The sequence below is a fragment of the Stomoxys calcitrans genome, chromosome 3 (assembly GCF_963082655.1).
Source record: "Stomoxys calcitrans chromosome 3, idStoCalc2.1, whole genome shotgun sequence".
Taxonomy (NCBI): domain Eukaryota; kingdom Metazoa; phylum Arthropoda; class Insecta; order Diptera; family Muscidae; genus Stomoxys; species Stomoxys calcitrans.
Genome location: NC_081554.1, coordinates 191,345,272 through 191,368,983, shown reverse-complemented (window position 1 = coordinate 191,368,983; position 23,712 = coordinate 191,345,272). Strand labels below are relative to the sequence as shown.

Genomic DNA, 23,712 nt, shown 5'->3' with positions numbered 1-23,712 from the left:
ATAAATAGGCATTTATTAGGTTAAAAGCTCGCCCATTTAGAAATTTTTTTCCATTTTCTTAAATTCTTAAACAGCTCTGTTATAAAATCATGGCTTTAAATAAACCTACTATAGTAGTTCTTGTTGTAGTCTAACAAAGCAGTAAAGCTAAATTTTGTAGCATATTTTGAGGATATCACACACAGTTTAATTTGTTTTAGATTTGAAAAAAAACATAGCCTTTACAAAGTCCGTATACTTTAGCATGCTCCTTTACCATTTCAAGTGTTCTTTCTCTGTTTAGGCCTTTCTTCGTCCATTTCATTTTATTTTGGTATTCTTCCATTTCTTGCTTTATATACAAACCCAGAATTGTTTGTACTTTTAATTATGTTAATTGAGTGTAGAATGTGCTTGAATTGCCAAAAATTTGCCTTCAATCAAACATGGATGGTTTTATTAAAATAAACAGCATTTTAATGCAATTCCGCTTGGGTATGCCTTGAAATGCAATCTCATTAGTTAATGATACTTCCAGGGAAGATTTTTGTGTTTGCCAAAAAAAAACTGCAGATGTATGCATGTTATTTGTGCCTCAAGGACATGCAATTAATGCAGTTGAACATACAACTTTGTAGGATTGAAGGGAATTTGAATTTAAAGGGAAGAGAAAGGCATTTTGTAAACTCAGCAACCGCTTGGATTGAGTAAATCAAAGTGGAACACTTAATCATTCATGGCCATCTTTCAATTTTATACTTAAAATACGTGATAAAGAAATCAGATGCCTATTCAAATTGAAATTGCAGGTTGCTTTTCATCGATTGGGGAACATAAGGAGTTAAGAGTGTGTAGTACCTATTCTCCGAGCCACTATTTGGGAAAAACTACTGCACCACGGAACTGACGCTGCCAATGTCCGGCCTTAAGTCATAGTAAGAATAAGATACTCGGCACTTTTTTCTTTCAGGCATTGAAGGAGTTAAGAGGACTGAATCCAAGAAGATTGAAGTCTTTCGTTCTATTATCAAAATGGCACGAGAGGGAATAGTGATCAATTGCGAAGCAATCAGTGACGACTCCAGTTAATCCAACCAGATCGAAGCGTGAAAGGCTGTTGAAGAATTGCGCTGGGAGCTGTACCCAGAATAAATCCAAATAATAAAATAATTGGTTAACACCTTACCCTGGCCGCTATAAAAAACAATTTTTTTAGTAAATAAAATACTAGTGTTTAGCTACAAAAACATTTTAAATTGTTTTCATAAAGTTTTAGTAGTATATTTAGGTTTATATTTACATTATGCACATTTATTACAAATAAATGTAAAAAAAATAAAACTCTTATAATTTTTTAAATTTTTTTTTATAAATGTATTTGAATGGAAAATTTATTTAAAATAGTTGATATTAAATTTTATTTATAGGATTTATTATAACAGTTAAATTTTTTTGTGTGATCTTTAATAAACACTGCATGCTTTTAGGCGAAAGGGAAAAAATAGAAATTCATGCAATAATAACTAATTTTTTCTACATGATTTATGAATTGATCAAAGGATCTGTTTTTTTCCTTTTTTTTTCTTAGGGAATTTTGTTGATGACATTGTGAAAATGTCTCCCAATTTGTATAAACAATTGCATAACACTGTTAAATATGGCAAATAACCTTTTCAAGAAAAATACTTGTCAAAATGGTATTTATTTAAGTTATTATTGTGGACTATGTACAATTGGAGTGGAGTTTCTTACCTTCGAAGACAGTTAGATTTTTGTCTCGTTTTTCTGTTGCTACGCATATAAGCAGAAATTATATTTTTTTAACCCATCCCATCTAATTTATGAAGAATTTCCAAGTTTTATAAAAATATAATTTCCGCTTAGCATGGTATGCTTAGTGTCTTATTTGAAGTGTTATTTTGAGTTATAACGTTAGTTAGTCTTACATAGTGAAACATTTAAGGCGGCTATTTCGGACTTGTAAAGTTAAAGCGCCCAATTGTATGCAGTGAATTTTTTTGTGTATGAACCAAAAAAATTTCCTTTAGTCTTACAATAATGCTGTGGTTGTGTAGGATTCTTTGCTTATATAAATTTGCGAAAATTTGATTTTTTTTTGTCTGTTTGTTTGTTTGTCTGTCAAGGGAGGGTGGGTAAGAACTCTGAGTTGATAAGCCAGTGTTGCATAAAAGAAGTTCATGTCAAGTGTTTTATGTTCGTCCTATGGTTGCTAACTTTATTACATAGTGGCTGGCTATTTCATGGGATTTTCGAAAATTCCCTTATAGAAATGTTATTCTGCTGTTCTTTGATACTTTTTCTAAAACATTTTTTTTTTTATTTTCTTCTATAGTTTACTCGTTATAATGTTGTTGTGGAATCATGGAACTTCATAAAATTGTGGAAAGTTGTTGAGAAATGAGTGCAATTTTGTGATTTCTTTGCGTTTTGCGTAATTTGCTATTTTGCTACATGTAGTATGAGCGATTTTCGTTTGTTATGAAAGAGCAAGAAGAGCAAGTTAATGGGGTAGATATGGTAGAGGGTGTACAGAGGGGAAATAAGGAAATCTAAGAAAATATGTTTGCAATTGTTGTGTGGAAAAGTTGTTGATGCGGCAGCAAAGTTGAAGAGGAGGCCAAAGAGCTATGAGTAACACATAGACATAATGGGGGCACTGATGATGTCGGAGTACAAGAAATTATGTTAGTCATGATGACGGAGTTGCAGCAAATGCACTTCCGACAGATGGTTTGCTTTTTGTTAAATGCCATTTAGGTTTAGAGTTATTTTTTTTTTTCTTTAATTTAAATGAAAATACATGGGAATATTAAAGGAATTTTAATTTCTATTAAAAGTTTAAAATGTTTAAAATTTAATTAAATGATAGGAAAATATAATGACAAGATTATAGAAATGAAATTTTCTCAGAAAACCTTCATTTCTATAAAAAATTTGCAATTTCAGAACAAAAAAAAACTGTAATTAGGATAATGGCAAATTTTCCCTTTAACAAAGTACCAATGAAATTCTCTTTCAAATAATATTTTATGAATTTATATATAACAAAAACCTTATTAAATATTCTCTTAAGGACGAAATTTCAATTAAATCTTCGCCAAAATCTAAATTTCACTGACATATTTTCTAACATCAAAATTTACTTAAAAAAAATCAATTAAAAAATTTGTTCTCTTAAAAAATTTTTATTATTTTTGAAACTTAAACTCCAGGGACTTTTGGAAAGCTTGTGGTACTATGTAGGCCACCGTAGCGCAGAGGTTGGCGTGTCCGCCTATGACGCTGAACGCCTGGGCTCTAATCCTGGCGAGACCATCAGCGGTGGTTTTCCCTTCCTAATGCTGGCAACATTTGTTAAACTTATCTCCAAGGAGGTGTCGCACTCGGCAAGCCGATCGGACTCTACTATTAAAAGGAGGCCCCTTATCATTGAGCTTAAACTTGAATCGGACTGCATTCATTGATATGTGAGAAGTTTGCCCCTGTTCCTTAGTGGAATGTTCATGGGAAAAATTTGCATTTTTTTGTATTTGTGGTACTTTGTTATGGTCTCTTGCTTAACCTAGTCCCCAAAGGTACTACTGGCTTTACCCTAGACTGTGTCGCGCTAGTCCCTAGCAAAATGCAATAAAAACCAACAATTCAGTCCTATGCGCAATCTAGCATAGCTTAGCCAAACCTAAGTTAACATAACGTACTATCCAATGTTATCACTACCATCAAAAGCAACTACACTGGACGACTGTGACATAGGCTCGCCTCTAATGAGTCTATCTCCACCATACATCATAAAACCCCTGGCAAAACTTTCTCTAAAAATGTTTTTAAAAATAAATTTTTCTAAAGTCGAGATGTCAACAAGAAAGAAAAATTTTCAAATAATCTACAAAACATATTCTTAATCAAATTTTCTCCAAAGGAAAAATTACTTTTTATGTTCCTTAGTAACCATGTTATGTATGTAAAAGGTCAACATGGTCTCCAGTTATCATAAATACACTCCAGATTCGGAACTGTAAGCCAACCACCTAGAGGTACCGAAAGTTTTCTCTACGCCCTATAAAGACTAGAGCGGCGAATAAACTCAAGATTAATGGTTTTTGTTTTTGTACCAACATAAGCTCTTGTATTCACCTCCATGGCGTATACGTTCGTTCTTCTATAACACAATACGTATACGCCACATATCACCATTTTCATTTTGTACCAACATAGCCTCTTGTGTTTGCCTCCTTGGCGTATACGTTTGCTATTTTATAACGAAATACGTATACGCCACATGACACCATAAAGTTATTGTTACTCCTACTGCTACTCCCACGTAATTTTTGTAAAGAAAATTTTAAACGAGGTCATCAGCTTCTTAAATGTGAATTATTTTCTGCAACGACGATTTGTTTAGTAAAATATAGATAACAGTATAAAGCTTAAGTAGAAACTTAGATAGTTGTAGAAGAGTTAAGTTAGAGTGAAATGTTAGAATAGTGTAAAAGGATGTCAGTTTTTTTTTAATATATCTCACGAAAAAAAAATTAATTTTCTGTAGAGATGAAAACGGATGTTTAATGTGTTGCATCTTGTTAGTTTTACAAATAAGCATGGTATTCCCACATAAGTTATATTTTTCATATAAAAAGCATTTCTTCGCATAAACTTTTTTAATATTAATAGGAAATTGTGGAGAATTTGTTTATTTTTTGTTCCATTTATAAAACTAAAAAATCAAAAACTATTTGAAATATTTTCGAAAATATGTTAAAATATTTTAAATATATTTTGTAAATATTTTTAAAAAGTTATTTTTTATATTTTTAAAATATATAATATGTTTTTTAAATATTTTCAATTTATTTATTTTATTTAAATATTTCAAAGAAGGTCAAAAAAATATTAAGATTAATTTTTAAATATTTTCAAAATAATTTTAAAATATTCTCAAAATATTTTTTAACTATTTTACCGATGTTCCCTATGTTCAGGTCTAAATTCCGGGCGGGCTCTGCCGAACCTCTTTCAATTTTAAGAGAACACAGACGAAAATGGTAAAAAACAAGTAAAAACGTGTTCAGTTTGGCCGGGCCGTATCTTATATACCCTCCACCATGGATCGCATTTGGCGAGTTCTTTTCCCGGTATCTTTTTTTAGGCAAACCTAGGATAATAAAGAAAATAATTGCTTCATAGGGGTCTGTATAGACCGATTAGGACCATAATAGGACCATAGACCGATTAGGACCATAATTGAAACGTATGTAGAAGGTCATGGGAAAAGCCGTTGCAGAAAAATTTCATTCAAATCGGATAATAATTGCATTCTCTAGAGGCTCAAGAAGTCAAGATCCCAGATGGGTATATATGGCAGCTATATCAGGTTATGGACCGATTTTTACCATATTTGGCACAGTTATTGAAAGTCATAACGGTTCAGATTTGGATATAGCTCCCATATATATGTTCGTCCGATTTGCAGTAATAATGCCATAAAATGGTCATTTGTTAACCGATTCTCTCGAAATTTGGCAGGAAGAATTTTCTTATGACTTCCAATATAACTGCTGAATTGTATATAAATCGGTTCATATTTGTATACAGCTCCCATATATATGTTCGTCCGATTTGCAGTAATACAGCAATAAAATGGTCATTAGTTAACCGATTCTCTAGGAATTTTGCAGGAAGGATTTTCTTATGACTCTCGGTATTACTGCTGAGTTTCATAGAAATCTGTTCAGATTTAGGTATATCTCATATAAATAAATATCGCCCGATTTTCACTCCTAGACCCACTGCAAGCGATCATCCCAAAATTTTGTACAACGCTTTCCTCGACGAATTCCACAATATCCCTAAAGTTTGATCGAAATCGGTTAAGATTTAGATATAGCTCCCATCTCCCATCATTTGTCAACCGTAGTTATTACATTTTGAACATATTTGCTTTGCTCAAAATTTGGTACAATAATTTTAAAAACCTATCTGAATACATCCGCCGAGGTCCATCAAAATTGGTTCAGAATTAGATATAGTCCCACTTTTGTATTTAAAGGGTAGGTGTAGGGTATTATAAAGTCGGCACCGCCCGACTTTTGCCTATCCTTACTGGTTATTGTCAAACTGTTGGTCAAGCGATACGCACATACCATTTTCGTAGCATGGTATTTCACAAAAAGCTCTTTAATTGTTGAAAATAAATATTCAATGGATAATTTTTGTCCATATAATGTAAAAGAAGGGGCAGCGGAGGGGGCCCAGTTCGGCGGGTGGTCAATACATTTCTAAAATATTTCTTATATATTTAAATATTTTTTAAGATAAATTTTAAATTGTTTTGTGGTTTCTTTTTTAATTTTATTTTTACTTTTTGGTTAGTTTCCTGTATTTTCCTTTGAATTGTAGCAAAAAATTTTTTGCAATCACCCTTAAAGCTTTACTTGTTCTCCCCCTTTAATTTTATATTCCTGTATAGCTATTGAAGAAGATGTAAACCAAAATGCAATTGACTATTGCTTACCATAAATCAACGAGCTCTACCGCTAGCTACCTCAACCTTCGAGTTTGGCAAGAAGAAGAAGAAGAACAGTTGGCAAAAAGAAGCAACACCACACCAAAGTACTTATTTAAATGTTTCCCTTTTGCAAAATGGTTATAATATTCCCAACCACAAAATTTACGCCTTTTGTTGGAGTACTTTAAACCGCGCTGCTAGATAAAATAAAAAACCATTAAATGCAGGCCGGGAAATTGTTGCTGCTTGTTTGAAGGAGCACATCCCTTTGCACGAAAAACACCAGATAGCAATAATAAAGTGTTAAATATTCTTCAGGTATAAGGCCACGAAAAGATAAATGTGGTTATAAAGCTTATATATATTTTTTTTTGGAGGTTCTTTATATTTTCTATTCGTAGCAAAGGCCAATAAAATGGCATATACGATGAGCTGGAAGGGTAAATACTATGGTAAGGTGTTGTTAAGTTACATTTTAGGAGAAGCCAAGAGGTTCCTTTGGTACATATTTTTGGGATAAATTTAAGCCTTCATTTTAAATCAATTGTGGTTTATGTTCAGAATAAATTTCGAAAACAATGTATAATGGGTTTCTTTAAAATTGAAACCTTTTTTATGGTATGGTTCCTATATATCAAAGACTTATATATCGAAGAAAAAAATTTAGGGTTAGGATTATTTATATCAACAATAAATAATTTAATGAATTGTTGTATCAAAAATGAATTACACTTTTATTAATGTTAACAAAACAGCGTAAATGACCACAAACAATTTTATTAATTTTTTTATATGAATTCATAAATGTCTTTGAATGCTTTGTTGTATACTTGCAATTTGTTTCCATGGTCCTTGTGCTTTTATTCAATTTTATTTAACAAAACACCCAAAAAAATGATCATTCATTTTTTCTTTTTTTTTTTTGCTTTTTCTCATACTTTATTGTAGATTCGTTATATTAAAGTAAAACCCTCAAATGTGCATCATACGCTCCACTTGACTTTGAATTCATATCACTCAAACGCTGCAAAAAGATTTTTATATTAAAATATTAATTGCTATGCGATGAGGCAGAAGGTTGTTGTAATTGATTTTTGTTGTTTTTTTTCATGAAAAAAGTTATCTTTTTTCAAAAGTTTGGTGTGTCTGTCTGTTTATCCATTTCAATCTTCACATATAAAATTCAAATTGTGTTTGTTTGTCGGTTTGATATCGGGAGGGGGGCGGCCCTCCCCCTTACCCCAAATGTACTACCGAAAAATAAAAGTGGACCCATCGGAACAATATGGGCTTCAAATTAAAAGTATTCAAGAGTAGAGTATGAATTACATAATAAAAGTTGGGTCCAAGTAACTGGGGGGCCGCCCCAGCCCCAAAACCCTTTAAAATAGGTTTATTTGACGATCATAACAATATGGGACTCAAATGAAAGGTATTCGGGAGTAGATTACGAATATGGTCAGGAATTAGGAATAGGCTTCATAATTAATTGATGACGGAAGGGGGAGGACGGAGCGGAGCGGGCCCAGTTCGGCTAGTAGAATATATTTGTTGATCGTGGCAGGCGCTGTGATATCGTAGGAGCCAAGAAAACAGACAACAGTTGCACTCAGCAGTAGGGAAGCAGAATATATCAAAGTTTCTTCAGCTTGCAAAGAAGGTTTGTATTTAGAAAAATCTTTCATATGAAGTAGGAATTCAGTGTCCAGAGCTAATGATTATAAATGCTGATTAGATGGGTGCAACTAATCTCATAAGGAATCTTGTTTATTAAACTCGCAAAAAACAAAAAAATTTTGCCCATGAACATTCCACTAAGGAATAGGGGCAAACTTCTCACATATCAATGAGTGCAGTGCGATTGATGTTTAAGCTCAATGATAAGGGGCCTCCTTTTTATAGCCGAGTCCGAACGGCGTGCCGCAGTGCGACACCTCTTTGGAGAGAAGTTTTGCATGGCATAGTACCTCACAAATGTTGCCAGCATTAGGAGGGGAAAACCACCGCTGGAAATTTTTTTCTGATGGTCTCGTCAGGACATGATTACTTCTATGCTACGGTGGCCTTCGTCAGTAAACATGTAGATACCGAATATCATCACATCAGCGATGAAAAGGAAAACTATTGGTTGACTACTATTGAAGTAGTAGCAACATGGAAAATATACTCTCCTTGGCAAAGTTATCGCATAAGAGATAAATGCCGATAATGTGAACTAAAAAAATGCAAATTTTGCCCATGAACATTCCACTAAGGAACAGGGGCACACTTCTCAGAAACCAATGAGTGCAGTCCGATTCATGTTTAAGCTCAATGATAAGGTGCCTCCTTTTATAGCCGAGTCCGAACGACGTGCCGCAGGGCGACACCTCTTTGGAGAGAAGTTTTGCATGGCATAGTACGATGTCCGTGTGTCTGTCCGTCCGTCTGTTGTATCACTCCAGAGCCTTCATAAATTGAGATATTAAGCTGAAATTTGGCACAGATACGTCTTTTTGATGCACGCTGGTTAAGTTCTAGAACGGGCCAAATCGGACCATATTTGAATATAGATGCTATATAGACCGATCACCCGATAAAGGGTCTGAAGCCCATAAAAGCTTTATTTATTACCCGATTTCGCTGAAATTAAAAAAAGTCGGTTATTTTAAGCCTCCCGATATCAGCCCCAAATATGGTACAGGTCGGACTATATTTAGGTATAGCTGCTATATAGACCAATCTGCCGATAAAGGGTCTGAATGCCATAAAAGCTTTATTTTTTATCCGATTAAGCTGAAATTTGAAACAGTGAGCTATTTTTAGACTCCTGATAACCGACTTAAATATGGTTTAGATCGGACTATATTTAGATATAGCTGCCATATAGACCAATCTGCCGATAAAGGGTCTGAAGCCAATAACAGCTTTATTTATTACCCGATTTCGCCGAAATTTGAAACAGTGTGTAGGTTAAGACCACCCAAGATCCGACCTAAATATGATTCTGATCGGACTATATTTAGATATAGCTGTCATATAGATCGATCTGCCGATAAAGGGTCTGAAGCCCATAAAAGCATTATTTTTTAACCGATTTCGCTTAAATTGTAAACAGTGAGTATATTTACAGGTCTTAATGTTTGGGGGACCACCCCAATCCCCAAAACACCCCTAAACCGACCATGTCAATGTGGTGCTTAAATGAAAGCTATTGGGGGGTAGAGCAAAATTTGATACCCACTTTCGGGACCAATTTTCTTTCCCAAAATACCCAACAAACAGCAATATTTTACTGACCATCGCAATATGGGGCTCAAATAAAGGTAATTGGGAGTAGAATACGAATTTGATAACCAAATGTAGGACCATGTATTAAGGGCATCACCCCTTCCCCAAAACATTCCCCAAAGGGTAAACATTTTTCCACCATGCCAATATGTGGTTCTTATGAAAGGTATTTGAGATTAGAAAACAAATTTGATAACCAATTTTGGGGCCATGTATTTGGAGGACGCCTCATCGTGTAAACTCCCCTTAAACCAATGTCAATATGGGGTTTGAATAAATGGTATTTGAGAGAAGAGCACGATGCTGATATTTTTCCAACGATTCGTCACTTTTTTGGTGACTTCCTCAGGGGTTTCGTAATATTATCAGTAAGATGCTTTACATTGGTTTTATAGTTAAGTAGGCCTAAAATACAACAAATACGACTTAAAAGCTAAAATCAGTTTGTTTCAGTTCATTCAATAAACTCTATGTTTGCAGACGCACAAGAAAAATCATCACAACAAGGTTCTGGTATTATCACTTATACACATTATAGGAATACAATAAACAACAAGGGGTTATATAAGGCATTTACATTTTAAGAATTATGCATTGATTTTTATATAAATATATTACACATCTAAAATGTACAAAAAGCAACATAAAATAATTGTTTTAAACACATTTTGGGAGCACATATACTAACATACAGAACATCCGTTTTCATTTCTAAACACATTCATTAAAAATTTGTTCACGTGTGTATGTTATGAAAGCAACCATTAGACTAAGAATTTATGAGCTCTTAATGTCCCTTAGATCGATTGCTTTACAGGCAAATCAGCAGCTTATATATATCGAGTGTAGGAAGTTGTAGGATATGTATCATATTGCTGTTTACTTTTTATTTAAAATTGTTCATAACATAATTGCGGATTTTTTAAAAGAAAGTAAATGCATTTTTAATAAAACTTAGAATGAACTTTAATCAAATATACTTCTTTACACTTTTTTTCTAAAGCAAGCTAAAAGTAATAGCAATTACAGGGCCAAAAACTGTGAAAAAAGTTGTCAATGCCGACTATATGAAAAATCCGCAATTACTTTTTGGGCAACCCAATATCAACACCAATGATTTTGCCAACAAAATTGCCCATGCATATCATTAAAGAATCATATATAGTTAAGATTTACCTCCCAACATCACGGCAATGAAGAAGATAAAACAGACATGATGTTGTCCCGGCCGGGTTATTGCCCCTATACTATGAATCTTTGAGGAATCTTTCATAAATCAGTAGTCTGAAGTTATTTAAAGGCTATACAAATATGTACTTGTACTTGGTCCTTGGTTACCAAGTACCTTTTCTTATCTTTGAATAATGAGGTATCTTTGTATCTTTGAATAATGAGGTTGTTTGAAGGTTTACCATAACGGAATTTATGGTCAAAGAAACCTTGAGGAGCTTCAAACCATTTAAGTCACCCGGAACTGATGGAATATTTTCGGCGTTACTACAAAAAGAGGCCGACTATCATCTGGTCATTATTTTTACAGCATGCCTAGGACTTGCATATACTCCGAAAGCCTGGTAGTAGGCAAAGATGGCGTTATACCCAAGCCCAGCAAGGTAAGTTATGCGACACCAAAGGCCTACAGACTTATAAGCCAAAGGCCTACTTATACATCTTTTCTACTCAAAACAATGGAACGCATTGTGGATATCATGATAAACTGCTGATGCCTAGGACTTGCATATACTCCGAAAGCCTGGCAGGAGGCAAGTGTGGTGTTTATACCCAATACCGGAAAGGCAAGTTATGCGACACCAAAGGCCACCGTAGCGCAGAGGTTAGCATGTCCGCCTATGACGCTGAACACATGTGTTCTAATCCTGGCGAGACCATCAAAAAAATTTTTCAGTGGTGCTATGCCATGTAAAACTTCTCTCCAAAGAGGTGTCGCACTGCAGCACGCCGTTAGGACTCGGCTATAAAAAGGAGGCCCCTTATCATTGAGCTTAAAATTTAATCGGACTGCACTCATTGATATGTGAAAAGTTTGCCCCTGTTCCTTAGTGGAATGTTCATGGGGAACATTTGCAAATTTGCAAAGGCCTGCAGACTTATAAGCCTTACGTCTTTTCAACTCAAAACCATGGAACGCATTGTGGATACCATGATAAACTGCTGATGCCTAGGACTTGTACATACTCCAAAAGCCTGGCAGGAGGCAAAGGTGATGTTTATACACAAGCCCAAGCAAGGTAAGTTAGGCGACACCAAAGGCGACGTGGAGGCCACCGTATCGCAGAGGTTATGTTCAGAGAGCCCTTGACGCTGAACGCCTGTGTTCAAATCCTGGTGAGACCATCAGAAAAAATTTTCAGCGGTGGTTTCCCCTCCTAATGCTGGTAACATTTGTGATGTACTATGCCATGTAAAACTTCTCTCCAAAGAGGTGTCGCACTGAGGCACTCCGTTCGGACTCTGCTATATAAAGGAGGCCCCTTATCATTGAGCTTAAACTTTGAATCGGAATGCACTCATTGAAATGGGAGAAGTTTGCTCCTGTTCCTTAGTGGAATGTTCATGGGGAAAAATTGCATTTGCATCGCCTCGTCAAAGAATATGAATTTGTTCGTCTTTTTTTAAACGAAGTAGTTTTTTTATTTTTACAGTTTTGAAAATATTCGTTTACTCGTGGAGTGTAAATTTTTGGGTTTTATGCTTGTTGTGTTTCTATGTCCTATGGCATATTGCATGTTGTGTACGGTGCCATTATGGTTATCATTGGAAAAGCCAATGTTCTATATTTTTCAGTTACTTCGGCTGGGTACACATTTAATATTTCAAAAAAAAAAACAATAAAAGTATGGCAACATTAATAACAGCAGTAAAACATCAACATTTACAATAACAACATCAACAACAACAACAACTATAGTAACAACCATTACAAACATTTATGTTTCAATAATTTTTCTTACGCAAAAGTCTCTCCACTCAATCACTCGCCATCTACATTACACACACGCACACACCAATGGCGAGAGTGAACTTTGAATGCTAATCGATATGCATTGAGAGGGAGAGCGAGAGGCTGTAGATACTCTAACAGACACACAGAACACAAAGTTGGCTACTTTTAGAAGGGAACAATGTTTTTCGTTTTTTTTTTTTTTTTTGTTACAGAATTCTAGATAAGAGTTTACTTTTTGATGAAAGGTCTACAAGGATTAAAGAGGGTAGGCGTATGAAACCACACATCTATAAAGTGTGGGAGTCTGTATTGAGAGTGGTTATAGGGTTCTTTGTGTATGCGTGCTGGTTTTTTTTTGAGTTTCCTGTTTCATTTGCAGTTTTTTTTTTGTAGCATGGGGGGATCTTTCCTATTCATTGCAGATGTGAAACGGAAATAGAACAAACATCATGTTTCCGCTCTATGGATAAGTACTATGAGAGTACAATGAAAACAACAACAAAAAATGACAGAGCCCTATTGTGGTATGTCAGTGATTTTGGGAAAGTTAAAAAAGAAAAAACTTTATCTTGATATGTTTTTGAGGATGAGAGGGTTGTGGTCGTTTTGGGTTGGTGGTTCGTTTGTTTGTTGGGTAGCCATGATTCATTTGATTTACAAAAAGGGAGTCATTTCGCATTTTTGGTATATATGCTGTGTATGCTGCTGCTACTGCTTTTGCTGAAGCCGTAGCAGCATTCCACACAAAACAAAGATAACCTACTCACCCAGTAGTTCCCACTCGCCGTTGAGCACGTAACTGCTGATATCACCGCCAGTTTCATCTTGTAATTGTAAATCCAGCTGTCGAAACAGACACAGTTGAGATGAGATTTTTGTTTAAATTTCGTTTTTTTTTTTTTTTGTTTTTTTCAATAAAGCACATTTTTTACAGACAAAATAACAAAAAGAAAATAATGAAAAAAAAAAACAAAAAATTAAATAGAATAGAAATAAAAAGTTTAAAATGTTTACTATTGCATTTAATCTTATTTTGTTTTATTTTATATTTCTTATTTAATTTTATCTTATAGCATTTTATTTGTTTGGTTTTAGTTTATCTATATATAAAAGAGCTGCTTGGCTGACTGATCAACCCAGCCCAGACCAAACGGCTAAAGTTAGATCCATGAAACTGGGACTTGGTCATGAATATGGGTCTTGGGTCTTGGATCATAGGTGCATGGCAAGACCGGATTTTGTGAAATTCGCACGTTTAGGTACTAAATAAAAAGTACCAAATAGTACGAAATGGTGACTTTTTACCCAGTGGTGACTTTTTACCGTGACTGACGGACTGGCTGACTGATCAAATATGTTTACAAAAAATTTCCCAAAATCGTGCCGGAAGTCGAAGAAATAGTACGTTCAGTACCGCATTGGTACTTTTTGGTAAAGTTTTGGGTCTTGGGTCGTACTTAAAACTACCAAATGGTACGAAATGGAGATTTTTTACCCTGCGCGAACGGATTTGGCTAAAATTGTGATTTTGGGCTCAAATTAAAAAAATATTTCGAAAAAAGATTTACTAACAAAAATTTCCCAAAATCGTACCGGAGGTCAGAGAAATAGTACATTTAGTACCGCATTGATACTTTTTGGTACCTTTTTTGTTATTTGAGCTAAAGCTTTAATTTGGTACTTAGGCACGCTATGGCAACCTTAATTGGGAGGCCAAATAAGTTTTTGGACTTTTGGATTTTTGGACTTTTAGGTACTAAAAACTACCAAAATCGGTACGAAATAGGTGATTTTTGCATTTTTGTATAGGGCGATTGGGTAGAGCTTAAAAATTTGGCTTAAATGATTATTGTTGCAAAAAAAGGGGGTAGATAGAAAAAATATGAAAAATTGTACTGGAAATGGGATAAACGTACGTTTAGTACCGTATTTAGTACAATTTCGTACTTTCTTTATAGATTGAACAAGAGCTCTGAAATTTAACATGTAGGTCAAACTATGAAATAAATGTGGGCTGTCTAAGTGATTGGTTTCATATACCGCATGTTTTGGTACCAAAAAGTTTTAATTAGTACGATAAAGCTTATTTACTTTTATAGTAAACGGAGACGGTTAGTATTAAATAATTTGGCAAAAATTATAGTAGTCTTGACAAAAATACTCTAAGTTGTACCAAATACGAAATGCTGAAATCGTACCAGAAGTGTGGAAGAAAACGTACTTTTGTGTTGTAATTGGTACTATTTGGTACTTTCTTTATAGATTGAGCTACAGCTCCGAAATTTCGTATACTCGTACATTTTGGCAGTATGTATCGGACAGAGCTCTGAAATTTGAGATACAGGTACATCTTAGCAGTATGTACCGGGCAACTAAAAGTATTCTTTTGGATATTCGTACATTTTAGAACTAAACCGTACAAAATAGTACTTTCTTTACAGACTGAGCTACATCTCTGAAATTTGGTACCGGGTGTCAAGAAGATTTTTTTGAAATTTTGGTACTAAAACGGACAAAATTGTACCTTTTTATGGATTGAACTAAAGATCTCAAAATTGCGATACAGTTACAACTCGAGAGTATATTTCGGGCGACCTGAAGATTTTTTTTTTAATTTTTGCATTTAACATACAATATATATCTGAAAATCGGGATACAGGTACATCTTGGCAGAATGTACCGGGTGCCTAGAAGATTTTTTTTTTAATTTGTACATTTAGGTTCTAAAACATACAAAATGGTACCTTATTTACGGATAGAGCTACAGCTCTGAAATTTGATGCAGCTACATCTTGGCAGTATGTCCGGGCGACTAGAAGATTCTATTTATATTCGGAACTGAACCATACAAAATTGTACCTTGGCAGTATATACTGAATGACTTGAAGTTTTTTTTTTTGAAATATGTACATTTTTGGTACTTAAACGTACAAAATGGTACTTTATTTACGGATTGAACTAAAGGTCTCAAAATTACGAAATAGTTACACCTTAACAGTATTTATCGGGCGACCAGAAGACTTTTTTGAAGTTCGTACATTTAGGTACTAAAGATTCAAAATGGTACTTTATTTAAAGACTGAGTGACTCTCTAAAATTTAGGATACCGGTTCATCTTAGTTGTATTGGGTTGCCCAAAAAGTTATTGCGGATTTTTATATAGTCGGCGTTGACAAATTTTTTCATAGCTTGTGACTCTGTAATTGCATTCTTTCTTCAGTTATCAGCTGTTACTTTTAGCTTGCTTTAGAAAAAAAGTGTAAAAAAGTATATTTGATTAAAGTTCATTCTAAGTTTTATTAAAAATGTATTTACGTTCTTTTTAAAAATCCGCAATTACTTTTTGGGCAACCCAATATATATTGGATGACTAGAAGATATTTTTTTTTGAAGTTTTAACATTTTGGCACTAAAAAGTTCAAAATGTTTTTTTATTTTATTTTATTTTATATTATTTCATATTATTTTATTTTATTTTATTTTTTTTCTATTTTATTTTATTTTATTTTATTTTATTTTATTTTATTTTATTTTATTTTATTTTATTTTATTTTATTTTATTTTATTTTATTTTATTTTATTTTATTTTATTTTATTTTATTTTATTTTACTTTTTTATTTTATTTTATTTTATTTTATTTTATTTTATTTTATTTTATTTTATTTTATTTTATTTTATTTTATTTTATTTTATTTTATTTTATTTTATTTTATTTTATTTTATTTTATTTTATTTTATTTTATTTTATTTTATTTTATTTTATTTTATTTTATTTTATTTTATTTTATTTTATTTTATTTTATTTGTTTTTATTTTATTTTATTTTATTTTATTTTATTTTATTTTATTTTATTTTATTTTATTTTATTTTATTTTATTTTATTTTATTTTATTTTATTTTATTTTATTTTATTTTATTTTATTTATTTATTTTATTTTATTTTATTTTATTTTTATTTTATTTTATTTTATTTTTTTTTTTTATTTTATTTTATTTTATTTTATTTTATTTTATTTTATTTTATTTTATTTTATTTTATTTTATTTTATTTTATTTTATTTTATTTTATTTTATTTTATTTTATTTTATTTTATTTTATTTTATTTTATTTTATTTTATTTTATTTTATTTTATTTTATTTTATTTTATTTTATTTTATTTTATTTTATTTTATTTTATTTTATTTTATTTTATTTTATTTTATTTTATTTTATTTTATTTTATTTTATTTTATTTTATTTTATTTTATTTTATTTTATTTTATTTTATTTTATTTTATTTTATTTTATTTTATTTTATTTTATTTTATTTAGTTTTATTTAATTTTATTTAATTTTATTTTTTTTTTATTTTTTTTTATTTTATTTTTTTTTTTATTTTATTTTGTTTTATTTATGTTAATTGTATTTTTCTTCATTTTATTTTATTTAATTTTTTTGTTTTATTTTATTTTTTTAGAAACTTTAAATTAGCTTAACATACAAATAAACTTAAAATCAACTTAAATTTTTCAAACAGAAACTACTGTACTCCCTGGTATCTTACATCCCAGTTTCGAGAGTTTTTTCTGTTTTATTCTACTTTTTTTTTTTTTTTTTTTGAAATACTCGGAATTTTAATTTTGTTTCCTGTTTTTTTTTTTTTTTTGTTTGTGCCAAACCTGAAATCCATCATATGTCCAACTGCCAAATTTCATTTCGCAACGCTGATCATCAAATGGAAACCAAGTTATGTCGATTTTGCATGTCGACTTAAATATGCCCGGCGGGACATAGAGACACGAACCATTGTTGCGCACCACCACATTCGTTTGATATGTCCCATCGAAACCCTCATCGGCACTGTTGTACATCAGCACATCCGGCTTCCATATCCGGTGTGGCGGTATGCGTAAATCTTTGATGCCACCATAGTCGGAAGTGTTCCAACGTAGGTTCATATCGTTCCATTCCTGTGCCAAAAAAAAAAAACGAAAATGGAAAAAAATGAAAGAAAAGGAAGAAACAAGAAAAAGGTATAAAAGCATTAGTAAAAGGCAGAGAAAGAGCATAATTTATTTAAGGGCATAAATGGCAAAAAGTCTTTAAGAACACAAATTTTTACTTGGCCCATAGTCATGAGGGCATAATGGAGTTACTAGATATTAAGATTTGGTTGTTATAAATAGCTTATGAATAAATTGCTTGGTTTCAATGGAAAACATTTTAAATTTAATTTAAAGTTTATTTCTTTTAAGTACATTTAGATCTAGTATTCTCTCTTCAACTCCTTAAGGAACTGAGCTGAGATTTATTGTATATAAAGGAGGGCTGGAGGCGTAACCAATATCGGCAGTATTTGTCAGAGTTCGAACCTCCTGATACCACACCGTGCACTGACTCCCACCAAACTACGACCGTTAGGATATCAAGGCTTTTTTTAGTTTCTTTCCTTTCTATTCCATTCCAAAATAGGTCAGTATCAAGTATATGGCTAGGTACTTTGTTTCATTCTACAGCTGCAGTACCAAAGAGCAGTATCAGGCCCATATTTCACGGTTTCGTTCATAGCCCTCTATCGTTGGCCAGTTTGCAGTCTTAACTGAATATCCCCCCCTTTTTTTATTCTTTATTTATATTTTTAATTTACTTGATTTTTATTTTTAGTATTTTATTTAAAGTCTGGCACCCAAAATTCAATCGCTGGTCTCCATATGCATGTGCGTGTGACTTCCTTATCGTTTGTTAGTTACGAGCAGAAACTTCCATTATCACAGTCATTCGTTCAGTTGTTCATTCATTCATTCACTGTCGTAAATTCAAGGGAGCAACATTAAATGCAAACACAAGATAAGTTTTAATGCATTTTACAGTTTCAAGCAATGGTTCGTTCCATGGAGTGTTGTGTGAATGTGGATGGTTGGTTAGATGGATGGATGGATGGATGGATGGCTGACTGACTGCCTGCCTGCCTGATTGGATGTATGGATGGCTTGCTGGCTGCTTGGAGTATATGGAGTGTGTAGAAAATTATTTCACTTGATTTCGTTGTATTTTCTTTTGAATTGTTGTTGTGTTGTTTGTTTCCTTGTTTTTACATTTTCATTTTCATATGATGATTGTATTTTATTTATGCTTGCCAAACCGCCAAAGTTCAATGTATTGAATGAGCAGCTTGTGTCATGTGCCCGTTTGTGTATGTGTATGTATGCATGAATGCTACATGCCTACAACATTTCTTATGGTTATGGATAATTTTGCATGTTCTCAACAAATTACCACAAAGTGAAGGAAAACAAACACAACCCGGAAGTATTCCATATGCTTGGGTGTGATACCTCAGACCATTGAGAATAAAAAATGGCAGGGTTATGCCCTTCTTTATCCTCCCTGTACCTTGCATACAGAACCAATCACATTTGTGTTTACTTCAGAAACGCATTTCTTCCTCCCCCTTTCCATGCACAGCAACAATGAAGTTCAGTAGCCATGGCAATGATATTTGATCGATATATTTTATGTCAGGGAAGTGCAATTTAAAAATATTGTAAAATAAACAAAAACCACCACAAAACGGTACAAAACAAGATATTGGTTTATTTTTGTAAGAACATTTAAACTACATCAAAGTCCATGGCTGACATGCAAGAAAGACTGTGTGATTGGCAAGGAATATAAAAAAGGAATATTTAAGTCTCTATGGAAATATTGCAGAAAATTTTGAACATAGCAAAAACTAACTCTGGAATATTACTCAGCACAAGTTCAGCTACTTTAATCCTTTACAGTAGTTCAAAATGATAAGATGTGTAAGTGACCGAAGTAAATGTTGAAGGAAAATAGTGGTTCACGTCATCTCCTCGCTGCTGTAAGGCTTTGGGATATGCTAAAGTGTGTCCAAGAAAATCTTTCATAGTGCTTTGATGAGCATGAAACCTATATCCTCACCCTATTACAATTTCGAGAACTCTTTGTAGAAGGTGTTTGATCCACAAGCCTGAGGTGAAGCTCTCAAAGTTTGTAAGAGATGTCCAGCTCCTTGAGAAAAGAAAACACAAGTCTTGGTCACTCTGCAACTTATAGCCTCAGGTTACACAGATTTGACTTTTCATCATAGAAATCATCTTTTTTACCACCCGGTGGTTAAACTTTCTCAGGCTCAAGACAAGGAATGTTCTCCTTATTGTGAAAATGGGCCGCTGGGCCTCGGTCACTATGGACGGCATAGCCTTACCCCACGTGTAGTCTTCATATATAATGTCAGCCCTATTCGTGCAGTCTTTATAGAGTGTGTCTATGTTAGTGTAAGATATGTCCATCTCCTTGAGAATCTGTGAAATAAGATCTTGGCCATTGCAGGAATGGATAACTCATGCGTGCAGTCATCGTAAAAAGTTTATATTCTGCCAGTCTGTTATCATGCTGTTTTGGTCTTAGGATGAGTGAGCTCTTCTTACTTAAAAATCTTAGCTACTTGGGCTTTGCAAACCTGAAACGCATTGTCTCAGTCCACTCCCCATCCTAGAAAGGCTTCTATTCCAAAAGGCTGAAGTCATAGTCTCTCTGAGCCAAAAGGCTTTAGCCAACCATCAATTTTGGGCCACGCCTTAATTGAGTTGTAGAAGTAAGTATTTATTCTGCTAGCCTGTGGTTATGTTTTCCAATCCTCATGAAAAGAGAAAATCTCTTGTCATGAGGATTGGGCTGCTGTGTCTTTGGTGTCATAATATGCATAAAATCAGCCCACATCCTATTTGTGTTATCATAGTTAAAAGCGTCAATTCTATCAGTCTGCGGTCATGCCTTAATCGAGTTGTAGAAGTAGGTGTCTATTCTGTAAGCCTATGGTTATGTTTTCTAATACTCCTGTTAAGAGATAATCTCTTCGAGAAAATGGGCTACAGTGTCTTTGGTACCATAATATGCATAGAATTAGCCCATGTCCTATTTGAGCTATCAAAATTAAAAGCGTCAATTCTATCAGTTTGCGGTCATGCTCATTAGTAGAAAGCGTCTACTCCAGCAAAAAATTAGCTCAGGAAAGAACTCACTAATTTCCGACTATGGGTAACGTTTATCGTTGCACCACTTCTGACAAGCCTTTCGGCTACGTCAGATTTCACCAACTTCTGATGGTGCCTCAAAATCGTGTCCAGATACCGCGTTACCGGTCGCAAAGACGTCCACCTGAAAAATCGATATACCCAATAAGAAGTCCAAGGACCTTCTTAATTCCTAAGAACTCAATAAGGACACTGTCCCGTCTAAAAAGGATTCTTTTGTATTTATGACCAATATTTCTCTTTTCATGAGAACGATGTTCAAATTATCCTTAACAAGTAAGAGCGTGCTGAGTTCGGCCAGGCCGAATCTTATATACCCTCCACCATGGACGGCATTTGTCGAGATCTATGCGCGGTATCTCTTTTTAGGCAAACAAAGCATATTGAATAAGAACTGTTATGCTATTGGAGCTATATCAAGTTATAGTCCTATTGGGACCATAAATGAATGCTGAACATTGTAGAAGTCATTGTGTAAAATTTCAGTTCATTCGGATAAAAATTGCGCCTTGTAGGGGTTCAAGAAGCAAAATCAGGAGACCGCTTTATATGGGAGCTGTATCAAGCTATTGATCGATTCAGACCATATTCGACACGTATGTTGAAGGTCATGAGAGAAGCCGTTGTACAAAATTTCTCCAAATCGGATTAGAATTGCGCCCTCTAGAGGCTCAAGAAGTCAAGACTCAAGATCGGTTTATATGGCAGCTATATCAGGTTATGAACCGATTTAAACCATACTTAGCACAGTTGTTGGAAGTGATATCAAAACACTACGTGCAAAATTTCAGTCAAATCGGACGAAAAATGCGCCCTCTAGATGCTAAAGATGTCAAGACCCAAGATCGGTTTATGTGGCAGCTATATCAAAACATGGACCGATTTGACCCATTTACAATTCCAACTGACCTACACTCATGAGAAGTATTTGTATAAAATTTCAAGCGGCTATCTTTACTCCTTCGAAAGTTAGCGTGCTTTCGACAGACAGACGGCCGGACGGACGGACCATGGTGGACTCGGCCCGGCCGAACTTAGCGCACTCTTACTTGTTTCTGATTTTCTCTTCGGAGTTGTTAAACGTCAAACACGGACATACTAAATCCTGAACTATGTTGGCCCCCTACACACTTAACGTAATGAAGCAAAGCTTCAGAGATAGTATGGTACTTAGAGCATCATATGGGGAACAAGCTCTATGATCATCCTGTCTATAATCCTTCTTTCCCGAGCTCGATGCCAGTCCAGATATGTTGGCCCCCTACACACTTAACGTAATGAAGCAAAGCTTCAGAGATAGTATGGTACTTAGAGCATCATATGGGGAACAAGCTCTATGATCATCCTGTCTATAATCCTTCTTTCCCGAGCTCGATGCCAGTCCAGATATCCATTGCAGCAAAATGACCTAAGCGGTAAACATCCAGTGTATCGTCCTCGCCCCGCAGAGATCAGCTTTGCAGCTTTGGTGCCATCTAGCAAAGAATATCCTCCAGACTACTCAAGATGACAATCGTTCAATCGAAGATCGGCATTAAACGTCATGGGTGCTATCTTCATTATCATTACTGCCACTTCGACATCCCCACAGCAGCAGAACGCACGAATGGAGGTCATTTAAAAAAAATATTGCAATACAATGTTCATAGTAGCATGGGGCAGATAAACATCTGCACCCTCTTTTCAACCTTACCTAACCTAATTAAAGTTGTGGTGTAGTTATATTTTAAAATGACCACTCCTTTTAAAATGGAGGACTTTTAACCGAATAATTCCTTTTCCGCAATGAATTTCTATGCAGTTCCTACCTAACATGCAGGGCCAACCCTCTGCTTCAAAAGCACAATGATTTGTTTAAAGATAATCACCCAAATCGTATCTCTCCAATAGGAGCATCATTTAGTTTTGTTAAGAGTTATTTAGACAATTTGTAAATATGCAAAAATAATCTTATGGTTAATGGCTTAAATGAAAATTTAGTTAAAATCAATTAGCTTACCAATTTCAACCAGACATTTGTGACCAGCAATTGATTCTTTTCATCCTGCAATGAGAAAGACAATGGAAACTCATTAGAACACTAATGATAGTGGTTACGAATAAATGGTAAATTAAATTCAAATTAAAGTGACAAATATTTATGATCATTGCTGCTGTATGTGTGTTTTAACTTCTATGTGTTAGTTTGCTTGCCATTTTATATGAAATTTCAATTTTGAATATGCGGGCAAGATATGGCCATACGATATATCGTTGTTATCCTTATCATTCAATGTGTTTTCCGTATGTATTCTGTGGATAAATGCCCGTATGTGTGACCATACATAAACCCTGTTGAGAGCAAATACCCATCTTCAGCAAAGACTTGTTTGACCTTATTTCCGTTTCCTTGCTTGTTGCTAAGTTAAAAACAGGCCAACGCACACCTAAATGTAGATATCCTTAGCAAAAGAGTAGTATGAGTAGATGTTTCTAAACATACACACACACACGCACCGCACCCTTCATACATATACCCTGCAAACATTTTTCATAATTCGGGAAGAGCATTAGTCCCCGAGATGGAAGAAGAAACACTCTTCTGGAATAGCATTTGGCAATCCATTCCATGTGTGCAAGTTTAAGCATCGCTTTGTGACCATTCTCTTATAACTCGTTGCGTTTTAATCGTCCTTATAAGTCGCGAAACACACTTTTGGGATATCATTGGACAATCCATCAAGTGTGCGGAAGTAATATCGACTCTTTAAGGCGATTAGAACGCAACTCATTGCGTTTTAATCGCCCATAAGATTTGTTTATAAATCGCCTGAGTTAACCTTTCGAGATTGCTTTTATTTTCATGTCCGGTGAGTTTAGGCATTGTATTGAATTGTGTTATTCGATGTTTTGTTTTGAGCGGAAAACTTTCACAACAACAAACAGGATT

General features: G+C 33.9%; 1 protein-coding gene across 3 annotated transcripts in view; it reads right to left on the bottom strand.

Annotated features, from left to right (window-relative positions):
* The window catches only part of LOC106080484 (neuronal acetylcholine receptor subunit alpha-7), a 189,987-nt gene that overhangs the window by 71,372 nt on the left and 94,903 nt on the right, over positions 1-23,712 (bottom strand). For all 3 annotated transcript variants that reach the window (XM_013241858.2, XM_013241859.2, XM_059364697.1), the window contains exons 3-5: positions 22,783-22,827; positions 17,403-17,693; positions 13,508-13,583 (exon numbers count right to left, since the gene is read on the bottom strand). In XM_013241858.2, the coding sequence (XP_013097312.2) occupies positions 13,508-13,583; positions 17,403-17,693; positions 22,783-22,827 (412 nt within the window). The remainder of the gene's footprint in view (positions 1-13,507; positions 13,584-17,402; positions 17,694-22,782; positions 22,828-23,712) is intronic.